The sequence below is a fragment of the Panthera onca genome, chromosome C1, assembly GCF_046562875.1.
Source record: "Panthera onca isolate mPanOnc1 chromosome C1, mPanOnc1 haplotype 2, whole genome shotgun sequence".
Lineage (NCBI taxonomy): Eukaryota > Metazoa > Chordata > Mammalia > Carnivora > Felidae > Panthera > Panthera onca.
The window spans coordinates 150,594,114-150,621,844 of record NC_138346.1 but is presented as its reverse complement, the minus strand read 5'-3'; the positions used below and the strand labels follow the sequence as shown (position 1 = coordinate 150,621,844).

General features: G+C 41.6%; 2 protein-coding genes across 3 annotated transcripts in view; one reads left to right on the top strand and one right to left on the bottom strand.

Annotated features, from left to right (window-relative positions):
• Positions 1–10,700, bottom strand: part of LOC132672604 (uricase) — a 37,581-nt gene extending 26,881 nt beyond the window's left edge. Inside the window, exons 1-2 of the mRNA XM_060624796.3 lie at positions 10,570–10,700; positions 527–745 (exon numbers count right to left, since the gene is read on the bottom strand). Coding sequence (XP_060480779.1) covers positions 527–745; positions 10,570–10,677 — 327 coding nt within the window. The 5' untranslated portion in view covers positions 10,678–10,700. The remainder of the gene's footprint in view (positions 1–526; positions 746–10,569) is intronic.
• A 364-nt stretch (positions 10,701–11,064) lies between these two features.
• Positions 11,065–26,148, top strand: DNASE2B (deoxyribonuclease 2 beta). 2 transcript variants are annotated; one of them, XM_060624793.3, is made up of 6 exons: positions 11,065–11,533; positions 14,640–14,817; positions 18,158–18,239; positions 20,687–20,848; positions 21,822–22,019; positions 25,669–26,148. In XM_060624793.3, the coding sequence occupies exons 1-6, from the start codon at positions 11,421–11,423 to the stop codon at positions 26,007–26,009; spliced, it is 1,074 nt and encodes a 357-aa protein (XP_060480776.1). In that variant the 5' UTR covers positions 11,065–11,420; the 3' UTR covers positions 26,010–26,148. The 2 variants fall into 2 exon arrangements, with proteins under 2 accessions (XP_060480776.1, XP_060480778.1); XM_060624795.2 differs by lacking the exons at positions 11,065–11,533; positions 14,640–14,817; positions 18,158–18,239; positions 20,687–20,848 and adding an exon at positions 20,990–21,120.
• Positions 26,149–27,731: the final 1,583 nt, after the last annotated feature.

Below are 27,731 nucleotides of genomic sequence, written 5' to 3'. Positions count from 1 at the left end.
ACTTCGGCTCAGGTCATGATCTCACGGTCAGTGAGTTCGAGCCCCGCGTCAGGCTCTGTGCTGACAGCTCAGAGCCTGGAGCCTGTTTCGGATTCTGTGTCTCCCTCTCTCTGACCCTCCCCCATTCATGCTCTGTCTCTCTCTGTCTCAAAAATAAATAAACGTTAAAAATTTAAAAAAAAAAAAAAAAGAAGAAAAAGAAAGTAAAGGGAACTTGCAGTAAGCAAGTGATATACTCATGTTATAGTTTAGTGAATTCTGCATCAAGATAGGTAACAACATAGGGGTGCCTGGGTGGCTCAGTCGGTTAAGTGTCTGGCTTCGGCTCAGGTCATAATCTTGTTTGGTGAGTTCGAGCCCCACATCGGTCTCTGTGCCGACAGCTCAGAGTCTGGAGACTGCTTCAGATTCCGTGCCTCTCTCTCTGTTCTGCCCCTACGCGCACTCTGTCTCTCTCTCTCAAAAATAAATAAACATTTAAAAAAAATTTTTTTAAAGACAGGCAGCATCTAAGAATGATACATACCCCTTTAAATTTTGCCAAGACGTGAACTGTGTTCTTGATGGTGTCTGTGGGGATGATGTCTGAATTATCTCCATGCAGATAATCTTTTTTGGAGCTCAGAGTAAGTTGCACCGAAGTTGCCACCTCTTTAATGCTGTGATATTTCCCATCTCGCTGAATATGGAGAACTTTTACCATATCCTTCCCATAGCCGGTTCGGACAAACTCCACCTCCTCATTCTGCAATGAAAAAACACTGTCATCGTATTGAAGAAAGATACATGAAAACAAAAAGTCACCTGCAAGTTCTTCAAGCCTTGATTTAATCGTATAATTATAAAAGGTGAGAGTTAAGAGTATTCATGAAAGCAAGACCCTATCCTACCTTTGAAGAAAAACGGGAACTTTTATGGAGAAAAGAGAATTGCAAGAAACATATGAAAATATATCAAACTCGCCTGAAGACAGACAGGTAGATGGCTTTCTTGATAATATTAAGTAATAATAATAATAGTAACAGTATCTCCTGGACCAAACTATTTACTCTGTTTTATTTAATAACTGCTCACTCAATCCTTGGAACAGCTCTGAACTAATATTGTTCCCATTTCACAGAGGGAGAACCTGAGGTTCAGAGTGTAAGTGACTAGCTCTACTTCACACAGCGAGTAAAGGATAGAGCCAACAATTCATACTCAGATCCGTGGGCTCCAAAGTTTATTCTCCTAACCACTATGCAGACTGCCATTCTTCTACAAAAATGTGTGACTATGTTAACTGAAAATAATTATATCCTGTTTTTTTTATACAGAGTGATATTCTGGAGAAAATGCCCTATGATCACTAAAAAAAATTTGAAAATTGCTTCCCCTTCTTGCTGCCGGGAAGAAGAGTAATTAGTGACAGGGTCCAGATTCCCTTCAGGAGTGCAGAGCCAGGCCATCTGGCTGCAGGAAAAGCTATGCTTTTAGCAAACAGACACTTAATAAAAGCCTGGTGATTGACTCATTAGTGCACTTATTTGGAGCTGGTGCTCTTACGAGCAAATACATCCATCTCCACTGCTAGGATTCATAAGATTTGTCCCTGGGCTTTACTGGTGTTTGAAAGAAGAGGCAAGCATCAAAATTGAACATTAAGATGATAATGCCAGAAAGTGACAAAAAGAAAAGTAAATGAAAAACAACATGCAGTGAGAGTCTGGGGAGGGTCACAAAGAAGGAACCTCACCTGCTAATTGCACATAGGCTACCTAAAAATTTGTTTACATAAAGCATCACCAGATCCTCTGGGAGGAGTGGTAAAATACTAGCCAACATCAGAAATTATTGTTATGTTCTTAAGCAAAGTGGGAGATATGGGAGGTTGTCTTCAGTCTTGGGGACACAGCATTCCTGTTAAGGCATGCTGCTGATTTAAGGGACAACTCTTGGAAAGGCCCCTTAAAAGCCTCTGACCCAATTTTGGAGGGACTCATCTTCTAGGAAAGGATCAATGAGAAAACCCAAAGAGCAGACTTAGAGGATCTTAATAAGAGCTATAACACTGATGGGGAAAGAGTCACTGCTTGTGGTTGCAGGGGCTTTGGAATCAGACCACGTTCAAACTCTATCTTGCCATCTACAGCTTTGTGGCTTGCAACAAATAATTTGTTGGCTCTGAGTCCTTAGTTTCCCCAGCTGTACAAATGGAGATAACCACCCCTACTTGTAGGAGTTGCTGGTGAAAGGGCTGACTCGGTTCCTAGTACCTAGCTGCAGTGAGGTCAACCCCAGCAAAAGTGGCCACGTCAGGCCTGACTGTGGGCACAGCCCCAGCAGAGACAGTAGATGGGACTTTGAGTAAAGGCACCGGTTTTTAGAGTAGAGAGCACTGTTGGCAGCAGTCAGAGGAAGACTGTGACGTGTCTTTTGAGCCACAAGGAATTCCACCTGGGGGAGGAAGGCACTTGGCTGGCTGGGGGCCCCTGGATGGCATGAACGAGGATCCAGAACCAAAGGTCTCCGAGATTGTCCATCAGCCCCGGGATACACATGAATATTACTTCTCAGTCCTATCTACTGCCATTAAACACCTAAGCTATGGTAGCTCGGTCTGTGAAAGCAAGTGGTTCCTGCATGGCACATAGATTCAGGGGCACCTGGGTGGCTCTGACGGTTGAGCGCCTGAGTTTGAATCAGGTCATGATCTCACGGTTTGTGAGTTCGAGCCCTACATAGGGCTCACTGCTGTCAGTACAGAGCCAATTCGAATCCTCTCTTCCCTTCCCCTGCTGGCTCTTTCTCTCTCAAAAACAAATAAGCATTTTCTTTTTTTTAAAGAAAGATTCAGTGACAGCCACCCTTCAGATCCCTAACTTTGCTCTCATCTTGCCACAGCCTGTTTCAAACTCTGCTTCAGCTATCCCGAGCTGATTGTACTTGCCCAGGCTCGGCAGCCTTTCTCTGCCTGTAGGCTTTGAATATGCTATTCCTTCTTTCCTGAACACCCTTTCTCTTCCTTCTGCCCAACTACCGACCCCTTCTGTCACCTGCCTAACTTCTTCTGGTCATCCTTCAGGTCTCAGATGCCACTTCTCCCGCGGGGAATCAGCCAGCCCTTCAAGGTCTGGTGCCCCTTCTGTATGCCCTGGCAATACTGTTATCGCCTTATCACAGTCTTTATCATATTATATTGCAATTGCCTCATCATGTGTTTGATTTGTCCAAAAATGGGAAATTATGAAAGCGGGAACAATTCTCAGTTGTCACGGCAACCCCAGTGCTCAGCACAGTGCCTAGAACACAAATAGGTGCTTAATAAACGCGTTGCGAAGGAATGAATGGTGCACCCCCACCTCCACCTCTTGCGTGGTGACACGGAATAGTTCATGAAAACACCCAAAAGATTTCAATACAGGAATTGCCACTTCAACTCAATCCCCAATCAGGAAGTTCCTCTTCTGGGGAAAGCGGGGAAGGCGCCATCTGCCGTCTGATCACCACGGCCTGGAGATCACAGGCACAGCCGACTGGAGAACAAAGGCCCAGGAAGGACCAAACTGAGTGTAGAGAGAGTCAGCCATGCGGCACAAAGTGCTCACCCTGCTTAACAAGACAGAGCACTTCGCACAGCGCAGCCCTCCCGGAGTTTCTGCACGAGGCGCGCAGGAGAGGTCACCACTCCTCAGCAAGCTCCTGACCGGAGCAGAGCTTGAGTCGTTACACTTGCTGGGTAGTAAGTCAGAAGAAAAAGGACGTCACCATGAGGATGGAGCAGAAGGGAACAAGAACGGTGTGGGACGCCCGGAAGTCTCTTGGTAGGACCCGACAGAACAGATAACTGTCCAGACCAGAAATGAGGCTGTCCCCCCAGTAAGACTCCCTCCAGTTCTGTAGTCCAAGAAATCGGAAGCAGGTGCCAGAACTCTGTCCTGTATAAAGCACGGTATGGTGCAGAGATCCATGTGCATGATAGCTGCACAATGAGATACCATGAAAGGTCGCTCTCATCTGGAGGGTTGGCAGGTGGCTGAGAGGGTAGGCTCTGGGCTCTGGAATGAGGCAGCACAGGTGTGAGTGAGTCTTTGTTCTGCCACCTATTAGCTCTGTACTTGGAGGTCAATGCCTCCATCTATAAAATGGGTATAAGAGTAGTGCCCACTCTCAGGATTGCTGTGAGGATAACATGAGGAAAAAGAAAAAGCACTCAGAAAAGTGCCTGACAAATAGTAAGTGTTAAATAAATGTTAGCCGTCATTATCATTAATAAATAATAACTAGATGTCGAATTTTGCATCAAAGGGTCCTTCCAATCACTGTTGGAGAGAAATCCCCAGGTTACACACCAATCCAGAAAGACTGCTGCTAGTATAAGGCGTCCTTCTGCCTTCATACTTCGGTTGTCCTTCTTTGGGCTTGTGTGGCTTCAGGAAACAAAGTCGCAAAAGGAAACTCAATTTCCCAGAGTAAAACTCTGGATAGAACATCAGAAGGAATGCATCTTTACCAGGCTCTATAAAAGAAAACTCCCTTTTTCTTAGACATGTCTTGAAAGATAAGGGGATGGAAATCATTACTTATCTGCAAGTAAGACTGGAGAGAACTCTCAGAGATTTTAAATTAATCTTATTTTTCACTTCTGTAATGAGCTAGTGAGTGTTCTCTTATTTGCAGGCCATGGTGAAAGTGCTAGTGGTTATCGCTACAGGACGAGAGGTTCTTAGCCAGGAATCTGTTAACTTCTAGAAGGTCCAGTGGATAGGTTTGAGGTGGAAAATATTAAGGAAGATTTTTTAAAAAATTTTTTTTGTAAGTTCAAATTTTATTTTTTTAAGTTTATTTTTATTATTTATTTTGTGAAAGCTAGTAGGAGAGCGGCAGAGAGAGAAAGGGAGAGAGAACCCCAAGCAGGTTCCGCACTGTCAGCACCGAGCCCCACGCGAACCGTGAGATCATGACCTGAGCTGAAATCAACAGTCGAACACCTGACCGACTGGGCCACCCAAGTACCCCATGTAAATTTAAATTTTAAAATGACTAGCATTTTCTCTTAAGTCTTTGAAGAGCTTCTGTAAGCCTCGTGTCTTCCCTCCATAACGGAGAGAAATGTAGAAGTGGTACAGCTATTTAGGTCCTGTCACACAGGCATAAAAATCAACTCCGTTGCAGCGTGTCCGGATGGAAGAACTGTGCAGGGAGACAAGCCTCTCTCTCTGTCTTTGGAATGTGCTGGAGAAGTTCTTCCAATTCTGTGCCCAGGTTTTTCCTTTGCCTGACGTTTTCTTGGGCATTCATAACAAAAAGATTTCAGAGAAAGATGCTGAACTAATGTGAGAAAAAGAAACACTCATCCGAACCATTTTAATATCTCTTTGGTGGATCTTAACAATACATAAGGATAAGAACAATAACGGTGAATCATAACCTTAGAAGCAGCTGGTATTTTTTTGGCTGCCTCGGATCTACTCAATGTCAGATGGAAAAATATTGATATCTAGCAGAAAATGTCATGTTGCTTTAAGCTGCAGAATGGCTTATTTTTGCTAGCAAGGGGGTATGACTCTAAAAGGATTTGTCAAGCAGATGCTTCAGAAACAGTCAAACAAGTCATATGCATAATTATGGTAGAAAGAAGGTGACCTGTTACCTAATGAAGAATCCATTTACAGGTGCTTAGTTATTTTCATACTTCTGCCTATTACAAAGGAAGAGAAACTCATCACTAAATGTCAGAGGCAATGCTAATTTTCTCACCGGCCTCTCCACAGCACCAATAGCCTTAGGGCTGGGAACTGAACCAGGGAAACCCCTCAGGAGCCTCTCGGATTGGGGGCAGGAAATTCCACAGCAAAGAAGTGATGGAGACCTCCAAGAATGCAGTTGGAAGAAAATTTTACTGAAATGCACACATTGAAAGAGAATCTCTTTCCAAATGTGTAAGTCTTGAAAATAAAAACAACCATTTAGTGAGGGTTTCATATATGTCAGGAACTTTGCGTATATTATTCCCTCTAGTCCTTTGTAAGAACCCTGTGAAGTGGATATTTTGATCCAAGTTTGACCGCGGGAGGTATGAGGGTTAGGTGTCCTGCCAAGGTCACGCTGTTACTAGGTGACAGAGGTAGGAAAGGAGAGCCCAGTCCATTTGCTTCCAAATGACACGCTCTTTCCCACTACAAGCAGCGTCCCTATACCCCCTTGATGGTTAGCCCACTCTTTAGAGAAAGAAGGGAACCATTCTGATCCCAACAGAAGGAGAGAAATGGCCATGTTACTGCAGAAACTTGAATTCCTATGCCATTTTTTAAATTCCACTCATTGGAATCTGAATTATCTACTCCACACACACAAACACACACACACACACACACACACACAACAAACAAACAAAAACCCCTGCAATTTAAGAGGAAGAACGCTATTTTAAAAGAAACTAAGTCAGAGATGGTAAGTGAGCTGCCCAAAGCCACATAGCTAAGAGGCAGGCTCGTACAGTGGAAAAAGAGCCCTTCTGAGACTGAAGAGCCTTATTCTGCTTACTGTGTACCAGGCTGAACTTACCCAATGCCCAGAGGTACCCCCTGCCCAAACCACCACTTTTTCTGGAACTTTAGTCATTTGTTAAAATTACAGGGGAATTCTAAGCTCACATGGACTCCGTGGGTATGGCAAGGCTGTTCACATTGCAAAAGCACAGGGAGAATGAAAGGCTGACTGCCCTTTGGGGCAGAATGAAAATTCGGCTTTGTGTCTTCAATAACAAGATGCTACCTTTGAGTCAAACACTGACTTTTATCTGGGTAAGGACTACTGCAAACATGAGCGATATAAGTTTATTTGTGGTCTTTAAAACCACATCGCCAAAGGACCCTTTTTAGTCCATCTGCAAAGATAAAGAAATAACTGTGTCACAGAGGAAAAGGAAACAAGGTGGGAAGAATGAGCATTTAATAAGCATTAGTCATGTGCCACAGGCTATGCACACAGTATCTCACTGAATCCTGAGAGCGTATGCTATGAAAGTACAGATCATGAGCCACCTTTAGAAAAGGAAGTTGATACTGTTGAGGTTAAGTAGTTTGGTCAAAACTACATGGCGTGTAAGAGGTAGGGCCAGGCATGGAACCCAGGTCTGCCTGATTATTTTCACTATACCCAGCTGCCTCCTTGACAAAACATTATAATAACGTTCTTTAAAATGGGATTTTACCTACCTACCTACTCATTTTTATTTATTTATCTGATTAGATTTAATTCATCCTAAATTCCACATAACCCCAAAATAGAAATCTCTGAAATCTTTTTCATTTAATCCATTCATTCATCTATATTTATTCAGCCCCTTCTAGGTGATAAGCACCATGGTAAGTGCTAGAGATACAATAGCAAACCAGTCAGACATTGTTCTGCCCTGATACAAGGGCATTATACACTAGATAGGGGTTATACACTAGAACAAACTTTCTCAGTAAAGAATCAAAAAGTTGGTATTTTAGGCTTTGCGGGCCATATGGTCTCTGTTGCAACTGCTCAACTCTGCCATTATAGCAGAAATAGTTATACGTAATACATCAGTGAATGGGTGTCACTGTGTTCCAATAAAACTTTATAGAAACAGGCAGTGGGCCAGATTTGGCTGACCCTCGCTCTTGAGAGGAAGACTCAGAAAAGTAACCAAGTAATTAGAATACATTGTAATAATTGCTCTAATTGAACAAATACAGCAAAGTCTGGGATACCTAAACCAGATTAAGAGAGATCAAAGATAGTTTCCAGGAGGGACTGGCATCCATAGAGCTATGAATGATGAGTAGGAATTAACAAAATAAAATTCTCTGACCCTCTTCCTTTAATTCTACTTATAGCTTCCTTTAACAACATTTTTCATGAACAATTCTTTGTTTTACAAATGCCTGAATCATGTTGCTTGTCTCATTGATTTTCATCAAAATAATTCAAGTCCCCTCCCCTTCCTCCTGCAACAAGAGTATCAACTTTTTCCTTTGGTTTTTCACATTCTAGATTGTATCCAGTATCTGAAGTGGTCTTGTAAAAGTTTGAACATTAAGTTAAAGAGATAGACTCTCTGGCATGTAAATCACACCTCAAAAAGCTATTGAAAATAACTAAACAAAGCCGGCAGCCTGACTTCCAGAAGTCCTCACAGGATGACTAAACTTTGATGAAGCCAGCATAGACCAGGGTGTGGAAAAACCCAACTTAATCTCAATCTCAAAAAGTTCTTACAGATAAAGCTTCAAAGAATACGAATTCACAGCCAAAAATAAAAAAAGCACACAGGGTAGCTTTCAAGGTGTCATGAGAGAGAGCTGCAGAAACAACAGACAGTGAAGTGTGACCTGCAAAGGCTCTAGATACTGGAATCACCAAACACAAAATATAAAATAATATCTTTACTATCTTTACAGAAATAAAAAGAGAAGAGTGAACATATCTCCTTTTTAAAAAACATTTATTTATTTATTTCGAGAGAAAGAGAACACGAGCAGGGGAGGGGCAGAGAGAGTGAGAGAGAGTGAGAGAGAGAGAGAGAGAGAGAGAGAGTCCCAAGCAGGCTCCAGTCAGCATAGAGCCTGATATGGGGCTGGAACTCACAAACTGTGAGATCATGACTGAGCCGAAACCAAGAGCCAGATGCTTAACCAACTGAGCCACCCAGGCGCCCCTGAGCATAGCTCCTTCTTGAGACAAGGGTGTACCTTCCCTTGAGCAAAAAACAAGAGACCAGAAAAAAGCCTAAGTAAATTTGAAGGAAAAAAAAAAAAAACAAAAAAAAAAACAAAGAACTTCTTAATGCATTAATAAGTGCATTAAGGAACAGATTTAACACAACTGAAGAAATAATTAGATATTTGAAAGAGATAGATTAAGTAACAGATTAATGTTGCCTAAGAGAGAACTTGAGAACGGAAAGATAGATAGATCCAAATAATCAGGATTAATGAAGACACCGGAGACGGAATATATGCAAGAGACATAGAATGTACCAGGACAATATGACAAGAGAGAATGTGGAAGAGGCACAATTTCAAAGAGATCGGGACTGAGATTTTCCAGAATTACTAGATGAATGAATACAAACCTTCAACTGTAAAATAAGAAGCCTATTACCAAGTGAAGAACTCTACCTTGTTCACTACACTGGGCCAACTTACAATGAAGGGGTTTTCTGCTATTTTTAGAGGTAATCATGTCGTGAAGGTATATGTGGTATTTTTGTAATCGTATGCTCCTCGGGCTTCAAAAGAGGGTAACGTGAAAACCATTCTATCCTGTTTGCATTTTCTCCGTCCACCAAATTCAGTTTCTTTCCATAAGAGTACTTTGCCATTTTTAGTGAAAGTCAGGACACACTGGAATCTAGGCTTTAGGGTAATGTCGAAATCCTTGGAGCCCCTCAGTACAGCTTTTGATACCTGGTGATTGCATAATAAAGCTTGTTGGCTGACAATCAGCGCCATCAGGTCAGCGACAAGGAGAGATAAGAAGAAAGCTTCCTGAAAGTTACATCTGAAAGAAAGCAACCTAACAGCATTTTTCCAGACTTTGAAATAAAATTGGATTTAGCAAATAGCATCCTAATACAGATGTCCCCCAACCACAGGAAGGGCTCAGGTTATAGTAAAAACAATCTTAGCTATTATTTGTGGATCATTTACTTTTGGCCAGGCACTGTGCTAAGCATACAATGAGGAGAAAATAGGAATTACTTTATATCCTATTCAACAAAGGTTCTTTAGTCTACATAACTGAAAACAAGTTGCTTATCTTCTCTAAATGCATCAATAAATCCTAACCCTCATGTACTTAGTTATTACCATTGTAATACCAAAAGCTATCACAAGATAAAAATAATTTTATTTCATTTTAACTTAGAAAAATAAACCTCATGCTACGAAAATTTTTAAAAATTGATGAAAAGTTTGCAGTTGCTGAAATCTTTTTTTCTGAACGCAATAAAAACATATATAAAACAAAATGATACTCATGGAGGAATGATCAGAAAAAAAAGTTGTTTTGTTTTATTTTGTTTTTTTCTAACTTGATTGGTTGCAAACCTGTCAGATAAGGTACAGCCTTGGCTCAGGGCAGCAAGCCTCAAAGTTGGGAGTGCACTGGCATCACCACAAACTTTATAAAAAATGTAGATTCCTAAGCCCAACTGGGAGAATTCTGAGTTAGCAGGTTTGGGCTAAGACCCAGAATTCTGCCCCTTTTGCAAGCACCACAGGAAAATGTGGGTACATGGTCCAGACACCCCAAACAAAACTCTGTCTTAGGAGAAATAGAGCCTCAGGCCCTCCCTTTCCTACGAACCTTGAATCCTGAACAATTCGAGTTCAACGCAGAAGTGATCTGAGTTGCAAGATGCCGGTTTGGTGTGGGTCCCTAAGTGGTCTAGATCCATAATCCAAGGGATAGATCAGAGCTGTCCTTCTGGTAAAGTGCTCCTAATTATGAGAGCATCTTTAAGAAGTGAGTCAAAAGCATCATACACTTAAGGAAATCCTTTTCATATGCCTGTCTCCTCCCTCCCCTCCTGTAAAGAGAGAATGGTCTCACCTTTTTATAGTCATTGTGGTAATAGGCCATTTTCTCTTGGCTTTCAACTTCAAATTTAGTTTCAAGAGTGAGAAAGAATAGTTTGGGCAAAACAGATGTTTGTAACATTTTTTATTTGACCTGAAGGGTGAGCGGTCAATATGTTTACCCGATTGCATTACAACCAATTGGACACCAAGGCCTCTCAAAAGTAGAGCACCAAGTTGAATGGCTAAAACCAGAGGTGGAGGCAATACGTAAACATTTCGTAGAATGTAATTAACATTTCGTAGAATGTATATTTCGTAGAACATAATTAAATTGCTCTTTAAGGCAACCCTTTGAAGTCCACTTTAGGAAAAGTTTACTTAAGATTGAGAATATTAGAAGTGATAGATCCTAATTTTTGCTAAGACTTGAGGTTTTCTCATTTCTGCTTCATGTGTGAACTGCAAGCATTTGCTTTCACTCACAGAGAGGCTAATCGTGAGGGGAAAACGTGAAATACATTTAATTCAACCTCTACTTATCAACATGGAGTTTCCCTGCCCACCGAACTTCGTAGTACATGATGTTCCCTCAGAAGAGTTAACTGTATATCCCATTTTCCTCTCTGGGACTTTTGATGACTTTGCAAACTAGTCAGCACAAAGGCATCCGGAGTCACGCTGGCATGTTGTGACAGAATCACACAATTACATGAGGTTCGCCCCATTCTGAAAATGCCCGAACAGCAGAGGCAAACGGAAACAAAACATCAGAGCCAGCACAGCCTGAGTGAGACCTGAAACTCAGACTCCTCGTCCGGGGGCAAGTTTCCTGCTGTGGTGTGGAATATAGGTGGCAGATAAAAAAAAAAAAAAAAAAAAAAAATGACAGCCAGACTTCTAAGAACAGCCCTTCCTTTGCTCTTCTTCGCCCTCTTTGGGGTCCTGGAGGCGACAACAATATCGTGCAGAAATGAAGAAGGCAAAGCCGTGGATTGGTAGGTAAATGAAATGGAAGGATTTGTGCATGCAAATAGAAAGCCAGAGTATGGGAGGCAAACTGGCTCACTGTAAAGTTCCACAAGGAGTCTTCCCCCTCCCTCTCCCTTCTAAAAAGAAGGGAAATTAAAGTACATACATGGACCAAATATCCAGAGAGGTCCTGAGTGAAGGAACTTCCACCTGAGAAAGCTGCCAAGCAGTGCCTGGTGGACCTGATTCGCTTCTCCCAGCGGGCCAAGGCCGGTGGCCCCAGATGTGGGGGGTCAGTTGGCAGGTTCCTTTCATTGCATTGCGCCTTCCCTAACAGGACCCTTCCAACATCCTTTCAGAGATTTGCAAAGGAGAGAAGGCAGATTGCTTTTTTTCTGACACGGGACCTTGTGCCTCTCCTTCTGAGAATGAGAAAGAGGGCTTGATCGAACACAGCAGTGTTTGGTTAACCTTGTTTATTAGGGCAGCACAGGAGCACAGGAGTGGGTGGTAGGTCCTTGGCCTCCTTCACGCTGTGGAAGAGACTCAACACAGCATTGCATTATGGTTATGGATTCTTCTAACGCTTTGATCGCTTTTTCACTCTTTAATTAGGGTGTTTAGGTTGAGCATTACGATTGGCATCAAGCTTTGTGTAAACTTCAGGCTTGAGAACACAGAGACACTCAGTCTCTCAGCAGTTACTGAGCTCATGCCAGGCCCTGTGCTGAGGTTTGAAAATACAAATATGAATGAAACATAGCACTTGCCCTCAAGGAGCTCAATTATGTGGTGAGGGTATAGATGGGGCCTCTAGGGAGCATGAGCCCCCAAACTAGTTTTGAGCTAAGTTTTAAGAACAATTATGAGCTGGTTAGATTTTTTTTAATGTTTATTTATTTTTGAGAGAGAGAGACAGCAAGCAGGGGAGGAGCAGAGGGAGAGGGACAGAGGATCCCAAGAAGGCTCTGCGCTGACAGCAGAGGGCCCAATGCGGGGCTCAAACTCACAAACGGTGAGATCACGATCTGAGCCTAAGTCGGATGGTTAACTGACTGAGCCACCCAGGCACCCCGTGAGCTGGTTAGAAAAACAAGGCAGATGCAAGGGCATCTCAAGCCAATGAGGGAGCAATGGGGAGGTACAGAGGCAAAAAGCAGTGGAGAAGGTTCAAGAACAGTGTTGCTGGTGCTTCAGGAGAATGGTGGGAGATGGCAGGAGGTAAGCTCAGTGAGCGGTGAGGGCCAGGTAATGAAGGGCTTTGTGTGTTGGGCTGCAGCGTCTGAATTTGACTGTCAAAGGGAGCTACCGAAGACCTTCCAGCAGGGATGTGACGTAGTCAGATTTGTATTTTAGAAAGCTCACTGGTGGTACGGTGAAGGCCAACTGCATGGACACCAGTCTAGAGTCATGGACTCACCAGGACTTTTGCAGCATTACAGATGAGATGATGTGTGGACCTCATCAGTTTAACGTTTAAAGACACAGTAGTAGAAATAGAGAGGAAGGAACATTCTGAGAAAACTCAGTAACAGATGGGCTGAGGGTCGTAGGAGAGAGGGAGAAGTTAAGAAAGACTTTCAGATTGCTGGCTTCTCTGACTGCGTGGATGTGTGCCCCGTCTGCAGGAGAAGAGCAGAGTTGGAGCGAAATATTATAAACTTGGTTTCAAAAATATGGAGTTGGAAGTCTCTGGGATATCTCTGCATTTAGGCTTATCTGGACCTCAGCATGGAGGTGTGGGCTACAAACAGACTGAGAAAACTTCAGAATATAACTGGAAACGGTTACTCAAGAAAAATGTTTAAAAGCACTAGTCTTCAACTGATATGCCGTGACCCTGATGGTTCTCAAACCCTTCACTGGTGAGCGACCAAATTGCGATCAATACATAACATTGTTTTTGCTGCAAATGAATGGACACATTACTCAGCAATACCCGTCAGAGAGAATGTTGAGCTGAGCAGACGGGGAGGCACAGTCTCGAGCCGCTACAACTCACTGTGAGAGTAAAAGGGCAGAGCAACATCAGGTCAGCACCAAAGAATAATTTTATGTTTCCTGCCACATGTGAGGACCCTGTTCTGAGAGTAAGAACGCATGCACAGGGCAGGAAAGAGCTCGTGTAAATAAATGGAAGCATAAGAGTGACTAGAACCAAGTGAATAACATGAAGCGTTCACGGGCAGTGTAAGATGTCACCGTGTGGTCATAGTGAATGCATTAGAATGTTTGCCTCCTTGTGGGTATTTGATGGTTCATTGTGGGATTTTTGCTATTAGAGGTATTTGGCAAGACCCGGGTGATTTTGCCCTCTGGGGACTTTCAACATTGTCTGGAAACGGTTTTGATTGGCATAGCTGAGGAGGACTACTGTCATCTGATAGGTAGAGGCCAGGGATGCTGCAATGCACAGGACAGCCCCCACAACAAAGAATGATCTGGCCTGAAATGTGACTAGAGCACATTTGAGAAGCCCCGGGGTTACATGATCCAAGAGTGCCTACCTGCCATACGGGCCCAACCACCTCCCCTCCCTGTGAGATACCCAAAGAAGATATACAAGGAGATAACAGTAAGGACAACAAAATGCTTGCTTAATGAGCTGGTCTTGGCCCTGAATCCTCAATGGAGAACGGTCTGAAAAACTGAGCTAAAGAACGTGGCCTAGGCCAGAGACTCAAGGGAGCCTCTGTCTACTCTGAAAGCCAAACCCAAATCTCGGACCCAGCCAGCCAACTGCAAAGAGATGAGCGTGCCAAGCACTTGGGGCAGAAGAGAAAAACACATCCAAGGCCTTTCCAGTCCAGGCCTGGGCTTCATTCTCTCCCCAGTGCAGCCATATGGCCTGTGGAAACAAAAGAGAGCCACTGTCAACCTACACGGGCTTCCACAACAGGGACCCCACCCACCAGGCCAGTTGATGTCTTAGGACACGTCCAGTCAGAGTCTCATTCCTTTCTGGGAAGGAGAAAAATAAGGGCGAGAAAAGAGACAGAAATCCTGAGCAAATCCCTTTCGTTAGACTTAGGGAACATAAGTAAAATGATATAGTTAGACGCTTAATACAGTGGCTGTCACCAGAGAAGCTGTCATTAAGTGTTAGTAATTCATAATTATTTCCTTTGTTAGGTTTGCCTTTTATAAGTTACCTAAAAGGCAAGACAAGGAAAGCAGACAGACGGGGTTAGAGTACCTATACCTAGACTCTACAACCAGGAGCTGGAGGAGGAGTAAGCAACTAATGAATACCACCAACAGTGTGTTGGGAAGGACATTACAACAGCTATATGAAGCATATGCCTCTGAGGTATGTTACAGTTTATCATTCATCTGAATCACATAAAATGCATAAACAGAATCTAAAGCTTCCAAAAGATTCTGACTTCGAACCTACCTAACCCCTAATCCTAGCAACTTGAAGTAAGCTAGCACACAATCCGAATCAATCTTAGACCTTCAGGAATATGTCATCAGACTCTACAGCGATGCCAGATTATGGGCACATTCAGCACTATATCCCATAGCATCACCGGGTAAGGTGTGAACTACCTACGTATGGAAGCCTTCTGGCTGCCAAACTCTGCCAATTCACTCCGTACTTGCTGTCTTAGACCTCTAATAGAAATAGCAAGAAGCCCTCTCCCATTATAATGCAATACAGATCAGCAATTAATACACCACGAAGTATGGGTTACTTATGCCATGGTGGTGATGAGTGCTGGGGGCCAAAACGAAGGGTTCTACCTGGTCTTCCTTTTCATTTATCATTTTCCAAGTAGGAGGTTGAGAGCTAGGGCTGTAGTTCGATGCCCTAGAACTCACTTGCCTGAGTGGAGATTAAACCTGCTATCTGGACTTGATCAGGCAATGCGCTAACCAGCCAAAGAGGCATAGGTAAGTAGGCCTGCTGGCTCAATGTGGGCAGTCTCCCAATGATCCAGGCACCATCTGCCGTTCAGTGGCAAGATACTGCTTCCCAACCAGGGGTGACAAGGAAAATCATACAATAATATTCAGTTACACGCATATATGCCTTCCTAACAATCACTGAGAGGTAAATGTGTAAAATGACTCAGCACTTACGGTATGCTAGGCCTTTACATATGTCAATTAATTGATTTCCAACAATAATGTGTTAGATCCTAGCGCTGCGGCACATGCATATCTGAGTATTTACTCAAAATGTGCAGAGAGCTGTCACTGTGTGCACTAATACTCATGTTTTTATTCGTCTGCCACGAAGACCAGCCTTCAGAGCCAAATTACAAAGTAAAAATGTATTTTAAAAGTGTTTGAGTACATGTGATGGACCAAGCCCTGTTGTAGGTGCTTTTAAAAATTATTTAAACCCAGCAGCAACCCTGCTTTCAATTAATAGATTATTATGTAAAGTCCAAACTGCCTGCAGCTGCTTCTGTTTTCCAAGTTTGGGGATGGAGGCTGGGAGCACAACCCATTAGTGAGAAAATAAACACTTCTGTTGTTCCCTTCCCCACCGGGAGAGAAAGGAAAGAGCAACATTGTAGAGCCTCTGTCTTTTACCTTAGTTGGGACAGATGGTTCTTACTTTGGCGGAATATAATAATGATCTTTGGAGGCACAAAAGTGGCCCCAGAGCCTAGGAGGGCAAGAGAGCTAAAATGCTCTGCAAAATAAAAAAGAGTGGATGAAAGCTAGGATTTAAAAAGCATAAGAAACCCAGAGAGAGACTAGAGGCAAGGCCAGGTGGTGATGTAAAACCATCCCATGTTTTGTACCTTCAGTGAAATCTGATCACACATAAGGCCTTCAGTGAGGGATTCTGGGAAGAAAATGACAGGGAAGGGGCTGATTTCCATGTCTGACTGGCATAGAGCCAAAAGAAGAGGAACAACAATAGTGGGGACACCTAAGTGAGATCGGGTGTTCTTTGGAAGCTGGGTCTGTGTGCCAGAAGTGACAGTGAGAACATAGCTCCCCCACCTCCTGGTCTGGGATTCTATCAGAAAGCAGAATGCAAGATCACAGCAACTGGCTTTAAATCTCAAATGTCAAGATGACCTAGGCCAATACGTGGGTTACATTTAGAATTGTTTCCCTTCTTTTGCCTTTGTCAATAAGAACCTTCCATACACCTTCGTAGTAATGCTTATCAAACTATATTGTAGTTGCCTGTGCCTGCCTGTCTATATTCCCTGCTAGACTAGGGGCAGAGATTGTACTAGTCTTGTTCAACATCCAGTAGTCAAAATAGTACCCAGCTTATGTGTTCTAGAAACAAAGCTGTCCAGAAGGACATGCCTAGGCCTACCTATCCTTAAGTCCATGGTCTTTCCCCTTTATCAGAGAGCCTTTCTTCACTAGGGCTGCCTCCCATTTAACCTTAGCTAGCTGTTATACTCCTGGTTAGAATAATACACTTCGTCTATTATACGAATAAAGCTCCTCAAAGATTCTTCCCAAAGCCCCTTCGCATTGCACGCCAAAGGCACACAATGGCCTCATGACCACATTCAACGCCAGCTCATTGAACAACTGTCAGGGTCTTCCAGCAGAGAATATGAATGCCAACAATAGCTATAGTCAGTTGTGAAAATGAGGCTAAGAAAACAGCTTCTTTTCCTGGATATTTCTAAATATAATAGCTGAGAATGCTACACGGACTATACGGTGCATTAAAAAAAAAGAAAAAGGTTTTAGATTACCTCAAATAATTAAGCAGTTGTAAACAACTCAATTACTGGCTTTTTTTTTTTTCCTGAGACAAAAAGAAGAGCCTTTTTTAAGGAGATGAGTTTTCCTTTCTTGCTTTTAATTATGTCCCTGAGATTTTTGTTAATATCAATATTATTGGCTTCAGTAAAAATCACTGCATCGTGACACAAACAAAAAGGAACCACACAGAATAAATACAAGCAAGCTTCCAAAACATGACAAAAGAGATACCATCAAAATAATAGCTTCATTTTTACTCAGAGATTTGGCCAACTGTTTAGAAAATTTACTCATATTTTGCCTTACCAGAGGCAATCCAATATCACACATTCAATTTCACTACTTTTTCTAAGCAGGGAAATATCAAGCAAGAAAGGTGAAGTGACACTAAGAAATGAATTGAAGGGAAATCCTCCCCTGCAGGGAGGTAGTGGGAGCAGAGAATGAGGAATCCTGATTAAACACAAAACTATGACCAAGCTGTGAAGCACAATGTAGGCAGAGGAAAGCAGACCCTGACAGCCAGTTCTGCCATGGTGCCTATATCAATGGAAAAAAACCCAGGTGTAATCCTAGGCCGATTGTTCCTACACAAATATTTGTTCCTCAACAAATATTTAAGTACTCCTTTATTATACAGTGGTTGCCAAATGAGAAACGCAGGTCCAAAACAGCCAAGAGAAATAGGAATAGTACCTTCACATGCACATCATGATGCACAGGGCCCCTGTCACATAGGATGAAACCATGCACAGTTAAGAATGGACTTTGTGTTCCCTCCCTTGCCTGTCACAGAATTCAGTCTGATGGGGAAGCTGTCTATTAGGATAACGGATGATTTCTCATGTGTATTAATGAAAGCTCTGTATTGCAGACTGGGTAGCTGGTAGAAATGTTGCGAGCATTTATGAGCGTAAGATTTACATCATTATAACCCTAATGTGCTCCTGCAGAATAACAACACAGCCTATCTAATATACAATGATGGAGTCCCTACATCTGTGAATTACAGCAGAAAGTATGGACACACTAAAGGTATGACAAAGGCTCTTGGTTTGTCTTTTCTACTGGAAATCAACATTCTCTTAAATATTCTATCTTGAATATTCTTTTTTTTTCCACACTGAAAAAATAGCTTTCCTTTTTAATGGTTTATTCTGAGCTATCAAAATTCTTGATTTCTATATCACAGGTTATAATTATATAATTTCACTTGGAAATCTCCTTTTCACAAATTCTACTTTATTTCTTAACATAAAAATATATGCTCTATAGCAGAAATCCCAGAATTCTACTGGGAATACCAGCCAATCTATATAGTGTTTGTGTGTGTGCACGCACGCATGTGTGTGTGTGTGTGTGTGTGTGTGTGTGTGTGTACACATTTCAGTTAAGTTCATTGAGGTATAATTTCCATAGAGTAAAATTCACTCTTTTTAGTGTATAGTTCCTTTTGAAGTAAACGTTTTTGAAAAGTACTTTTAATAAAAAAAAAAAAAAAAGGGAAAGTACTTTTAAATATATTTTTTATATTTTGGTAATTTTTGTTATATATAGTTAATATATTTTAAGAATTTTATTATAGTAATTTTTGGCATTTTTCTATAAACTATGTATATGTATTACTTAAAAATTCAAAATGCCAGTAAGCAAAAAAAAAAAAAATCTGTAATTTTAATACCCATTAGATAATCTCATTAATCCTTTCTACTCACTTTTCCTATAATATGTATTTTAAAACATATTTATGAGGGGCGCCTGGGTGGCTCAGTCGGTTAAGTGGCCGACTTCGGCTCAGGTCACGATCTCACAGTTCGTGAGTTCCAGCCCCACATCAGGCTCCTCACTGACAGGAGGAGTTACTCTTTCTCTCTCTCAGAATAAATAAATAAACTTAAAAAAGAAAAAAAAAAAAAAAAAAAAGAAGGTCCCAAACTCAAATGGCTTCAGAAGCAGGCAAGTGGATGTCAGCAAGCCAGGTGGACTAAACTAGCAGGGAACTGAAGAACCAGAGGGTGCATGCTTGGTGAAAAGGTACAGGTAGTACTCAGGTTGCTTTGGAGGGATGCGATTTTTCAGGAGATGTTGAAAATTAGCATTTGTGGAAAATCTCCCCAATTTTTAAATGTTGGCAATGAACGCAAAGTTTTAAAAATATTCTCTGAGAATAATAATATGTATCTGCAGGATAGATTTGGCCAGTAGGCTGCCACTTTTGCCACCTCCGATTAAGAACGTAATTTGTAATGGCTGTCAAATATCATGAGTAATGAAAGCTTTTTATTTAGCCAAGTTGCCCTCCTGATGGTCCTATTTGCTTGGAACACAGCAATTTTGGTAATACACCACATTCTCCAACCTCTCCTCTAACAACCCCCACCCTGTTCGTTGCTAAAAGGGCTTGGGAAAAAGACCACAAAGGGAACGGGACCCCATGTCAAGTGCAGGAGTTCTCTTTGGCAACAGGTGCCCTGACATCCGGTGGCACTGGTACCAGGAGGTTAGGATTTCAGGCCAACAGTACATTCATCTGGGCAGAAGAGGGCCCCTGAAGGTCATCCAGCTCTGTTTGGCAACAGAACATTGGACATTTTCCACCTGGACACAGGGAATGAGAGACCAATAGCGTGCTTTCTTCAAGTGTGTTTTTTGCAAAAGAAATAACTGGCAAGCATGTGGTTTCCACTCTAACAATAAGGTAAACATGAATAATTTCATATTTGCATGGTTATATGCAAACTGGAAAGTCTAGTCAGTTTACCAGAACTATCCCGATGTATTTATAAACACAGAAATAGTCACTGATGCCTGTTGGGTAGGATTCATTTTGCCATGACACAAAATGAAAATCTTTCTGTTTTCTTCCTTTCCGTTTTCATGTCATTTTGCTCTAGAAATTTTCACTAAACACAATTAACTGGGTCATTTTGGCATGGCTTCTCTTTCATTCTCTCTGTCTCTGTTTTTGGGCTTGTGGAGTTGATTACTCTTCTACACATAAGTGACCATCAGTGTCTTACAATGAACTATCGCAAGTACATTTCTTCATTTGATACTTTCTCTTTCAATTCTTTTTCAGCTGGCTTTTGAAAACAGCTTAGCTGCTTAGCGGTAAAGATAACTCATTATGTGAAGCTTACCAGGTGACTGTGTAGTTTAACAAGGTCAAATTCCAATTTAGCGAATTTGCCTTCCACCAAAACAAATTCTCCTTGTGGTTTCAACACGAAATTCCTCTTAACTCTTCACAGGGTGGCTGTCCTGGCTCTCTTTTGTGGTGGCTTATTATCAGTAATGGGGCAATGTGATGTGTGCCCAAGTTAGTTTTGAAATTTTGAAAAGCAAGCATGATCTTTGTGATTATTAACAGAGTAAAATATTAGCCTGAAGTACAAATGGGCTTAAATGTTACAGCTTTGAACCCTATCTTTAAAAGGAGCTTTATTTTTCTAATTTACCTTTATTAATTGTATCTTTGGTAGGTTTACTGCTGTGGAACCGAGTGCAGGGATTTTGGCTGATTCATTCTATCCCCAGATTTCCTCCAGCTCCTGAAGAAGGCTATGATTATCCACCCACAGGGAGGAGACATGGACAATCTGGCATCTGCATAACTTTTAAGTACAACCAGTTTGAAGCAATAGGTAACATTAGAGTATGTTAAAAAAAAAAGAGAGAGAGAGAGATAGCAGTGTTAAAGAAGGGATTTGGAAATGTATGAATAAATTTATTACTTCATCCGTTTCTCTATTCATTAACACTCTGTTACCTAGATTCTATTAGATTCTAACATGGGCGTTGCCATGGTGAGACCTTGAGGAGATTCACTTACTAGACCTTTGTTTCCTGATCCACCAAAGAAGTCTTTGAAATTGATCAGGGGTGGTATTTTCAAATGTCTAGCGTGGCCTGGCAGGTAACAAAAATGGGTGAAACAGGCAAGCAACGCTGCATGGGCAGTGGGGACAGAGACAAACAGGGATGTTGACTCTCCCCTCAAAAGTCTCAGCTCTGCAATGTGGCTCTGCAGAAAAGCAGACCTAATGGTTACAGATATCCATACTTTTCAAGAGAAACTAGAAATCTAGGGTGGGAGGATGTGAGAGAGTTGGGAAGAGAATATGATCTCAATCTTATTTATAAAAAATAATTGTGGGGGCACCTGGGTGGCTCAGTCAGTTGAGCTTCTGACTCTTGATTTGGATCAAGAGTCTCACGATTTGTGGGATCAAGCCCCACATCAGGCTCTGCCCTGACAGTGTGGAGCCTGCTTGGGAATCTCTCCCTCCTCCCCCCACCCTTCTCCCGCTCACACACGGGTGCATGTGCACTCTCTCTCTCTCTCTCAAAATATAATGAAGTAAATAAATGTGCTGACTACATGTTGCCTGTAGGCCACCAACCTGACAGCTCCAAGTCAGATGATCTTCCTTTAAGATCCCAAGCTGGAATGGCCAAAAATACTTTTTAACCAAAAGTGACTTGAAGGCTATTGGCTTAAAAAAGAAATACTTTTGTTTTTGTTTTTGTGTTTTTTAATTCACACAAGATCTATAGTATCAACAAGTATTTCCATCTGTATCCTAATTCTCAATTTTTCTTTGTTTCTCCATTCAGATTCTCAGCTCTTGGTCTGTAACCCAAACATTTATAGCTGTTCCATCCCAGCCATCTTTCACCAGGAGCTCGTTCATATGCCCCAGCTGTGCTCCAGATCCAGCTCATCAGAGATCCCTGACCGGCACCTCACTGCACTTCAGTCAGCCCGGGGCCAAAAATTCCTCCATTTTGCAAAGTCTGGTTCTTTTCTTGACGGTATGAAAGACCATGATCAAACAATATATGACTCTGCTGTTGGACTCACTTTGGATTGTATAGCAGAACTATTCTGATTATTTGGGGATGGAGAAGTAGAAGAGAAGGGAGGAAAAAGGAAGGAAAGGGAAAAAGGAAGTCAAATTAGTCCAAACATTCGCCTGCTCTGCTTGAATAGCACAATTGCTGATCCAACCAGGGAAATATCTCACAACCATCCAAGCCAGGAGTCAGTGAAAATTTGCAGTCCCCAGCCTCTGTTGGGCACAGGACCACAGTTGTCTCCTTCTTTTTTCCATTCCCTAAGCAGCTATTTTAAGACTCTTTTACTCTCAAGTCCTTTATATTACGCTGCCTCCTCATTCTCAGCCTCTCTTTTTCCTTCATAGAGAGAACAGAGATCACCAGAGAGAAACCACCTCAAGAACACACTCCACCCAAAAAAGTATGGGGGTTCCTCAAAAAATTAAAAATAGGAATATCATGTGATCCCATAATTCCATTACTGGGCCTTTTCCCGAAGAAAACAAAAACACTAATTCGGAAAGATATATGCAGACCTATGTTTATCGCAACATTATTTACAGAAGCTAAGATATGGAGGCAACCCAAGTGTTCATCAATAGATGAATGGATAAAGAAGATGTGGTGTGTATACACAATGGAATATTACTCAGCCATAAAAAGAATGAGACTTTACTGTTTGTGACAACATGGAAGGACCTAGGGGGTACTATGCTAAGGGAAATAAGTCAGACAGAGGAAGATAAAACCATAGATTTCACTCATATGTGGAATCTTAAAAACAAAACAAATGAACACACAAACGGAAGCAGAAACAGACCCGTAAATACACAGAACATACTGGTGGCTGCCAGAGGGGAGGGGATGGAGGGAATGGGCAAAATGGGCAAAAAGGAGTGGGAGGTACAGGCTTCCAGTTTGTGGAATGAATAAGTCATGGGATGAAAGGTACAGCAGAGGGAACATAGTCAGTGGTATTGTAATTGTGCTGTATGGTGACCAGATGGTGTCTCCACTTGTGGTCAGCATAGCATGACATACGGAGGTGTCGAATCACCATGTTCTGTACCTGAAACTAATGTAACATTGTGTGCCAGTTATACATGTATTTTTAAAAATGACTAAAAAGGGGCACTGGGGCACCTCAGTTGGTTGAGCATCCAACTCTTGATTTCAGCTCAGGTCATGATCTCACGGATCCTATGAACCTTGTACCTATCGAGCTCTGCACTGATAGTGTAGAGCCTGCTTGGGATTCTCTCTCTCCCTCTCTTTTTGCCTCTCCCCGGCTCGCTCTAGTACTCTCTCTCTCTCTCTCAAAATAAATAAACATCTTTTAAACATGACTGGGGCGCCTGGGTGGCTCAGTCAGTTAAGCCTCCAACTCTTGGTTTTGGCTCAAGTCATGATCTCACAGTTTGTGAGTTCAAGCCCCGCATTGGGTTCCATGCTGACAGTGTAGAACCTGCTTGGGATTCTCTCTCTCCTTCTCTCTCTCTGCCCCTCCCCTGATCCCTCTCTCTCAAAACATAAATTTAAAAACATTTTTTTCAGTGACTAAAAAGACCACACACACACACACACACACACACCTTCAACAATCTTATCTGTTTTTATTCCTTTTCACGAGTTTCCTTTTATCCCAACAGAAGCAGTGCACCTCTTGTGCCTTGGAACCTATCCCAGTCTCAGAATACTTTGATTCAAACACTAGATCTCTTCTCCCTCTTCTACTTCAATTTTCCCACTCTATAAGCTCGGTCCCCTTAGCACACAAATATTCCTAAAAATCTTCCCTCAATTCTAGATCCCCTATATCTTTTTTTTTTTCTTTTCTTCCAAATTTCTTTCTAAAAGTCTCTTCAGGGGGCACCTGGCTGGCTCAGTGGGTTAAGCATCCGAGTTCAGCTCAGGTCATGATCTTGTGGTTCACGGGTTTGAGCCCTGAGTCAAGCTCTGTGCTGAAGGCTCAGAGCCTGGAACCTGCGTCAGATCTCATGTCTCCCTCTCTCTCTGCCCCTCCCCCACTCATGCTCTGTCTCTCTTTCTCTCTCTCTCTCTCTCTCTCTCTCTCAAAAATAAATAAACATTAAAAAATAATTTTAAAGACTCTTCATGGGCTTTCACTTGCTCAATGCTCCTTCACTGTAGTCTTTGCATCTCTGTCTGTAGACACTCCAATCTCTCCCCAGTCACCAGTGACCCTCTTAGTTGACCTCACTGTCTTCCCTCCTTTCTTGCTACCTTCCTTCTTTTTATACTAGATAAAATTTACTGAATGCTTACCACTTGCCAAGCCCTGTATTAGGCACTAGAGATCCAAAAATCAACAGGACAGAAATAGCCTCTGCAGAATTTGGCACTGTTAAAACCCTTTTCTTCCTGAAACACTCTCCCTCCCTGATTTTTGGGAGTGTGCAGTCTCTTGGTCTTCTTCCCACTTCTCTTAAGTCTCTTTAACTAGGTCCTCCTCCTCTGCCTACTCCTTAGGTGACTGGGTTGCCACGTGGTCTTCCACTCTTCCTTATCTCATTCTATATACTCATTCTATGCAATTCCAATAAGCTTTCAGGCGATTCTCAAGACCTCTGGACTGACAGAGCCAGCAGTATTCAATAGTGGGTGGGACATTGCTGCCTGGGGGTGGTATAGCCATGCCAAATTCAACGTGCCAAACTCATCATTATTGCCCACAAATCTATTCTTTTTCTTATATTCTGCAGAGTCAACTGAGGACTCTAGATCCCTCCTTTTTCTTTACTGCTCTAGCAACTCATCAAATTCAATCAGTTCTAGGTCCTTAGTAACATTCACATTTATCTTTTCCTCTCCAAACTTTATGCCACTGCCTTAGTCCATGCCTGTGTTTATTGTCACAATTATTGTGACAACCCTGTGTTTTCCCTATCTCCAATCTAATACACCTTTCTCAATTCATCCTGCACATTGCCTCCCAACTGATATTTATGATCAAAAATCAGCTTCTGTTATCAGTTTTCCACTAACATTTCTCTAAAAATTCTCCCATTGAGGGGCGCTTGGGTGGTTCAGTCTGTTGAGCATCTGACTTCGGCTCAGGTCACGATCTCATGATTCATGGGTTGGAGCCCCACATTGGGCTGTGTGCTGATGGCTCGGAGCCTGGAGCCTGCTTCGGATTCTGTGTCTCCCTCTCTCTCTGCCGCTCCTCTGCTCACACTCTGTCTCTCTCTCAAAAATAAATAAACATTAATTTTTTTTTAAATTCTCTCCTTGATTTCAGGAAAATCCAAACATTTTGGCATGATATGCAAAGAGCCCTTGAAGCTGGCCCCTGGTTACTTCTCTAGCTTCATTCTGTCTAAAGATCTTTTCAAGACAAAAGCATATATTGCCCTCTTGTTTGTGTGGAACAGAAAACATTTTTAAACGCCAATATCACCTTAGTGATAAGAACTTTTATTTGCATAACACTTTAGCACTAACAAAATGTTCTCCCATCCACTATCTCAATTATGTTGTTATTATTGTGCTCGTGACATCCATATATCAGGGGTGAATGATGATTTCCATTGCTGAGGATATTTTCAGGGACTTATCTAAGTATAAATACTAACCTCACTATCTTTCTCCCTGTAAACCCTAGACATCTTTGCAGCCTGGATGGCTCAACGGTTGAAGACGCATTTGCTAACAGAAACCTGGCAGCGAAAGAGCCAAGAGCTTCCTTCAAACTGCTCCCTTCCTTACCATGTCTACAATGTCAAAGCAATTAAGATATCTGGACACTCTTATTTCAGTTCTTACCAGGATCATGCCAAATGGTGTGTTTCCCAAAAGAAGACCAAAAATCGCTGGACCTGCATTGGAGACTTAAATCGGAGCCCATACCAAGCCTTCAGAAATGGAGGATTCATTTGTACCCAGAATCAGCATATTTACCATGCATTTCAAGGATTGGTTTTGTACTATGAGAACTGTAACTAAACTTGGTGAAAGGACATATGTACCATTATTTTCAGCACTGACAATGGGTCTTCTTCCATTAGATCCATTCTTTATATACTAAAAGCCTGTGAGTATACTTATAGTCACAAATCATCAAATAAAATGCTTTTCTACTGTGGTCACCATTTTATCTTCCATTTAGTGAAAATTTATCTACTTGGCAATTATATGCCATAAGCATAAATCATTATACATAGCCAAGTGAGAATTGAAGAAACGGAAGAAAAAAATCTTCTTGACTGTTCATGGGTTGACTGAACATCTCCTAGATTAACTTCATCTCCCTCCCAAAGACTTCTCTGACTCTTCTACTCACCCCTTGTTGAAGAAAAAAAATCTCTCTCTGTACCTCATGCTACTCAGTCATATTCCTCTTAGAGTTCTCTCACTGGTTTATGGTTAAGTCTTATTTATTTTTCTTGCAGTTGCTCCTTACTAATCATATGATCTTAGGATATTCACTTGAACTCTCTAAGCCTTGGTTTTTTCATCTATGAAACAATGTGTAGATATGTTTAAGCACCTAGCACAAAGCCTGGTGGGGTTGACACTTAAAAATACTGGTGGAATTGGAATATGAATCTCCCTCCCAAGTTAGAAAAGACAAGAGGAAGTTTAGAAATGAGTAATATTTTTCAAAAAAAAATTGTTAAGTCAGATTAGGAGAAAGAAGTAAAACAACCCACCAAATTGGGGTCAGTAAAGAAGCCATAATCAAATCTAACAATCTTAATTCTAGTGTGTTTCATTTTGGGAGTTCTTATCCCTAAATATGACTATTATATAAATAAACAGCAATAAACTCGTAGTAAGAACTAACTGCTTAAGAAAATTTGAAATATAGTTCTCAATTTCAAGAAAATTGCAATTTAACAAAAGAAATCACAATAATTAAAGCCAACACTTATTAAGCATTTACTATGTAGTAAACAGTCAACCCACATCTTCTTATTTGATCTTCATAACAATGCTACATAGTAGGAATCATTATCCCCATTTTACTGACAAGGAAACTGAGGTCTACAAAGCTTCAGTAACTTACCCAACATTATAGAAGGTCTATCTGAACTCTAAGGCTATGCTCTTTACTTATATTCCAAGAGACAATAAATGAAAATGATGCAATATAGGGTAATATATATATGATGTCTTAATACCACCAAAATTCATGGGACATGATGGCACTAGTTCAATGAAAAGCAGAGAAAAAGCTAAGTTTGTCTTCCCGTCAGAAGCAAAGATAAGCTAAAGAAAGGCCTATTGAATACTAGCTAGCTAAATTACATGCTTGAATGTATGAAGAGATTTGAAAAATATGTTTTATTCTCACATAAAGTATCTGAGTATAAATAATTCCAACAAAATAGGATTAAAAGAGAAACTAAAAATATAAGATCCTGGGGTGCCTGGGTGGCTCCATCAGTTGAGCGTCCGACCGTTGATCTCAGCTCAGGTCTTGATCTCAGGGTTGTGAGTTCAAGCCCCGCTTTGGGCTCTGCTCTGGGCAGGAAGCCTACTTAAAACAAACAAACAAAAAAAAAGTACAAGATCCTGACTTTAATGGTGAAAAGGGTCATATCTTAATCCAACAGCACAGATAGGAATTAATGAAAATGAAAAAAAGAAAGCAAAGGTCAATTGAATAAGAAATTCTATTGGACTGAAAATATACACTAAGGTATGAGCTTCCCCCAAAAGGTA

What these genes read in the sequence shown, in the direction of transcription:
- DNASE2B (XM_060624793.3), top strand. Translation starts at nt 11,421, where the DNA reads ATGACAGCCAGACTTCTAAGAACAGCCCTTCCTTTGCTCTTCTTCGCC. An exon ending in AAAGTATGGACACACTAAAG is followed by an intron (nt 18,240 to 20,686) that starts GTATGACAAAGG and finishes TATCTTTGGTAG; the next exon opens with GTTTACTGCTGTGGAACCGA. An exon ending in GTCTGGTTCTTTTCTTGACG is followed by an intron (nt 22,020 to 25,668) that starts GTATGAAAGACC and finishes TGTAAACCCTAG; the next exon opens with ACATCTTTGCAGCCTGGATG.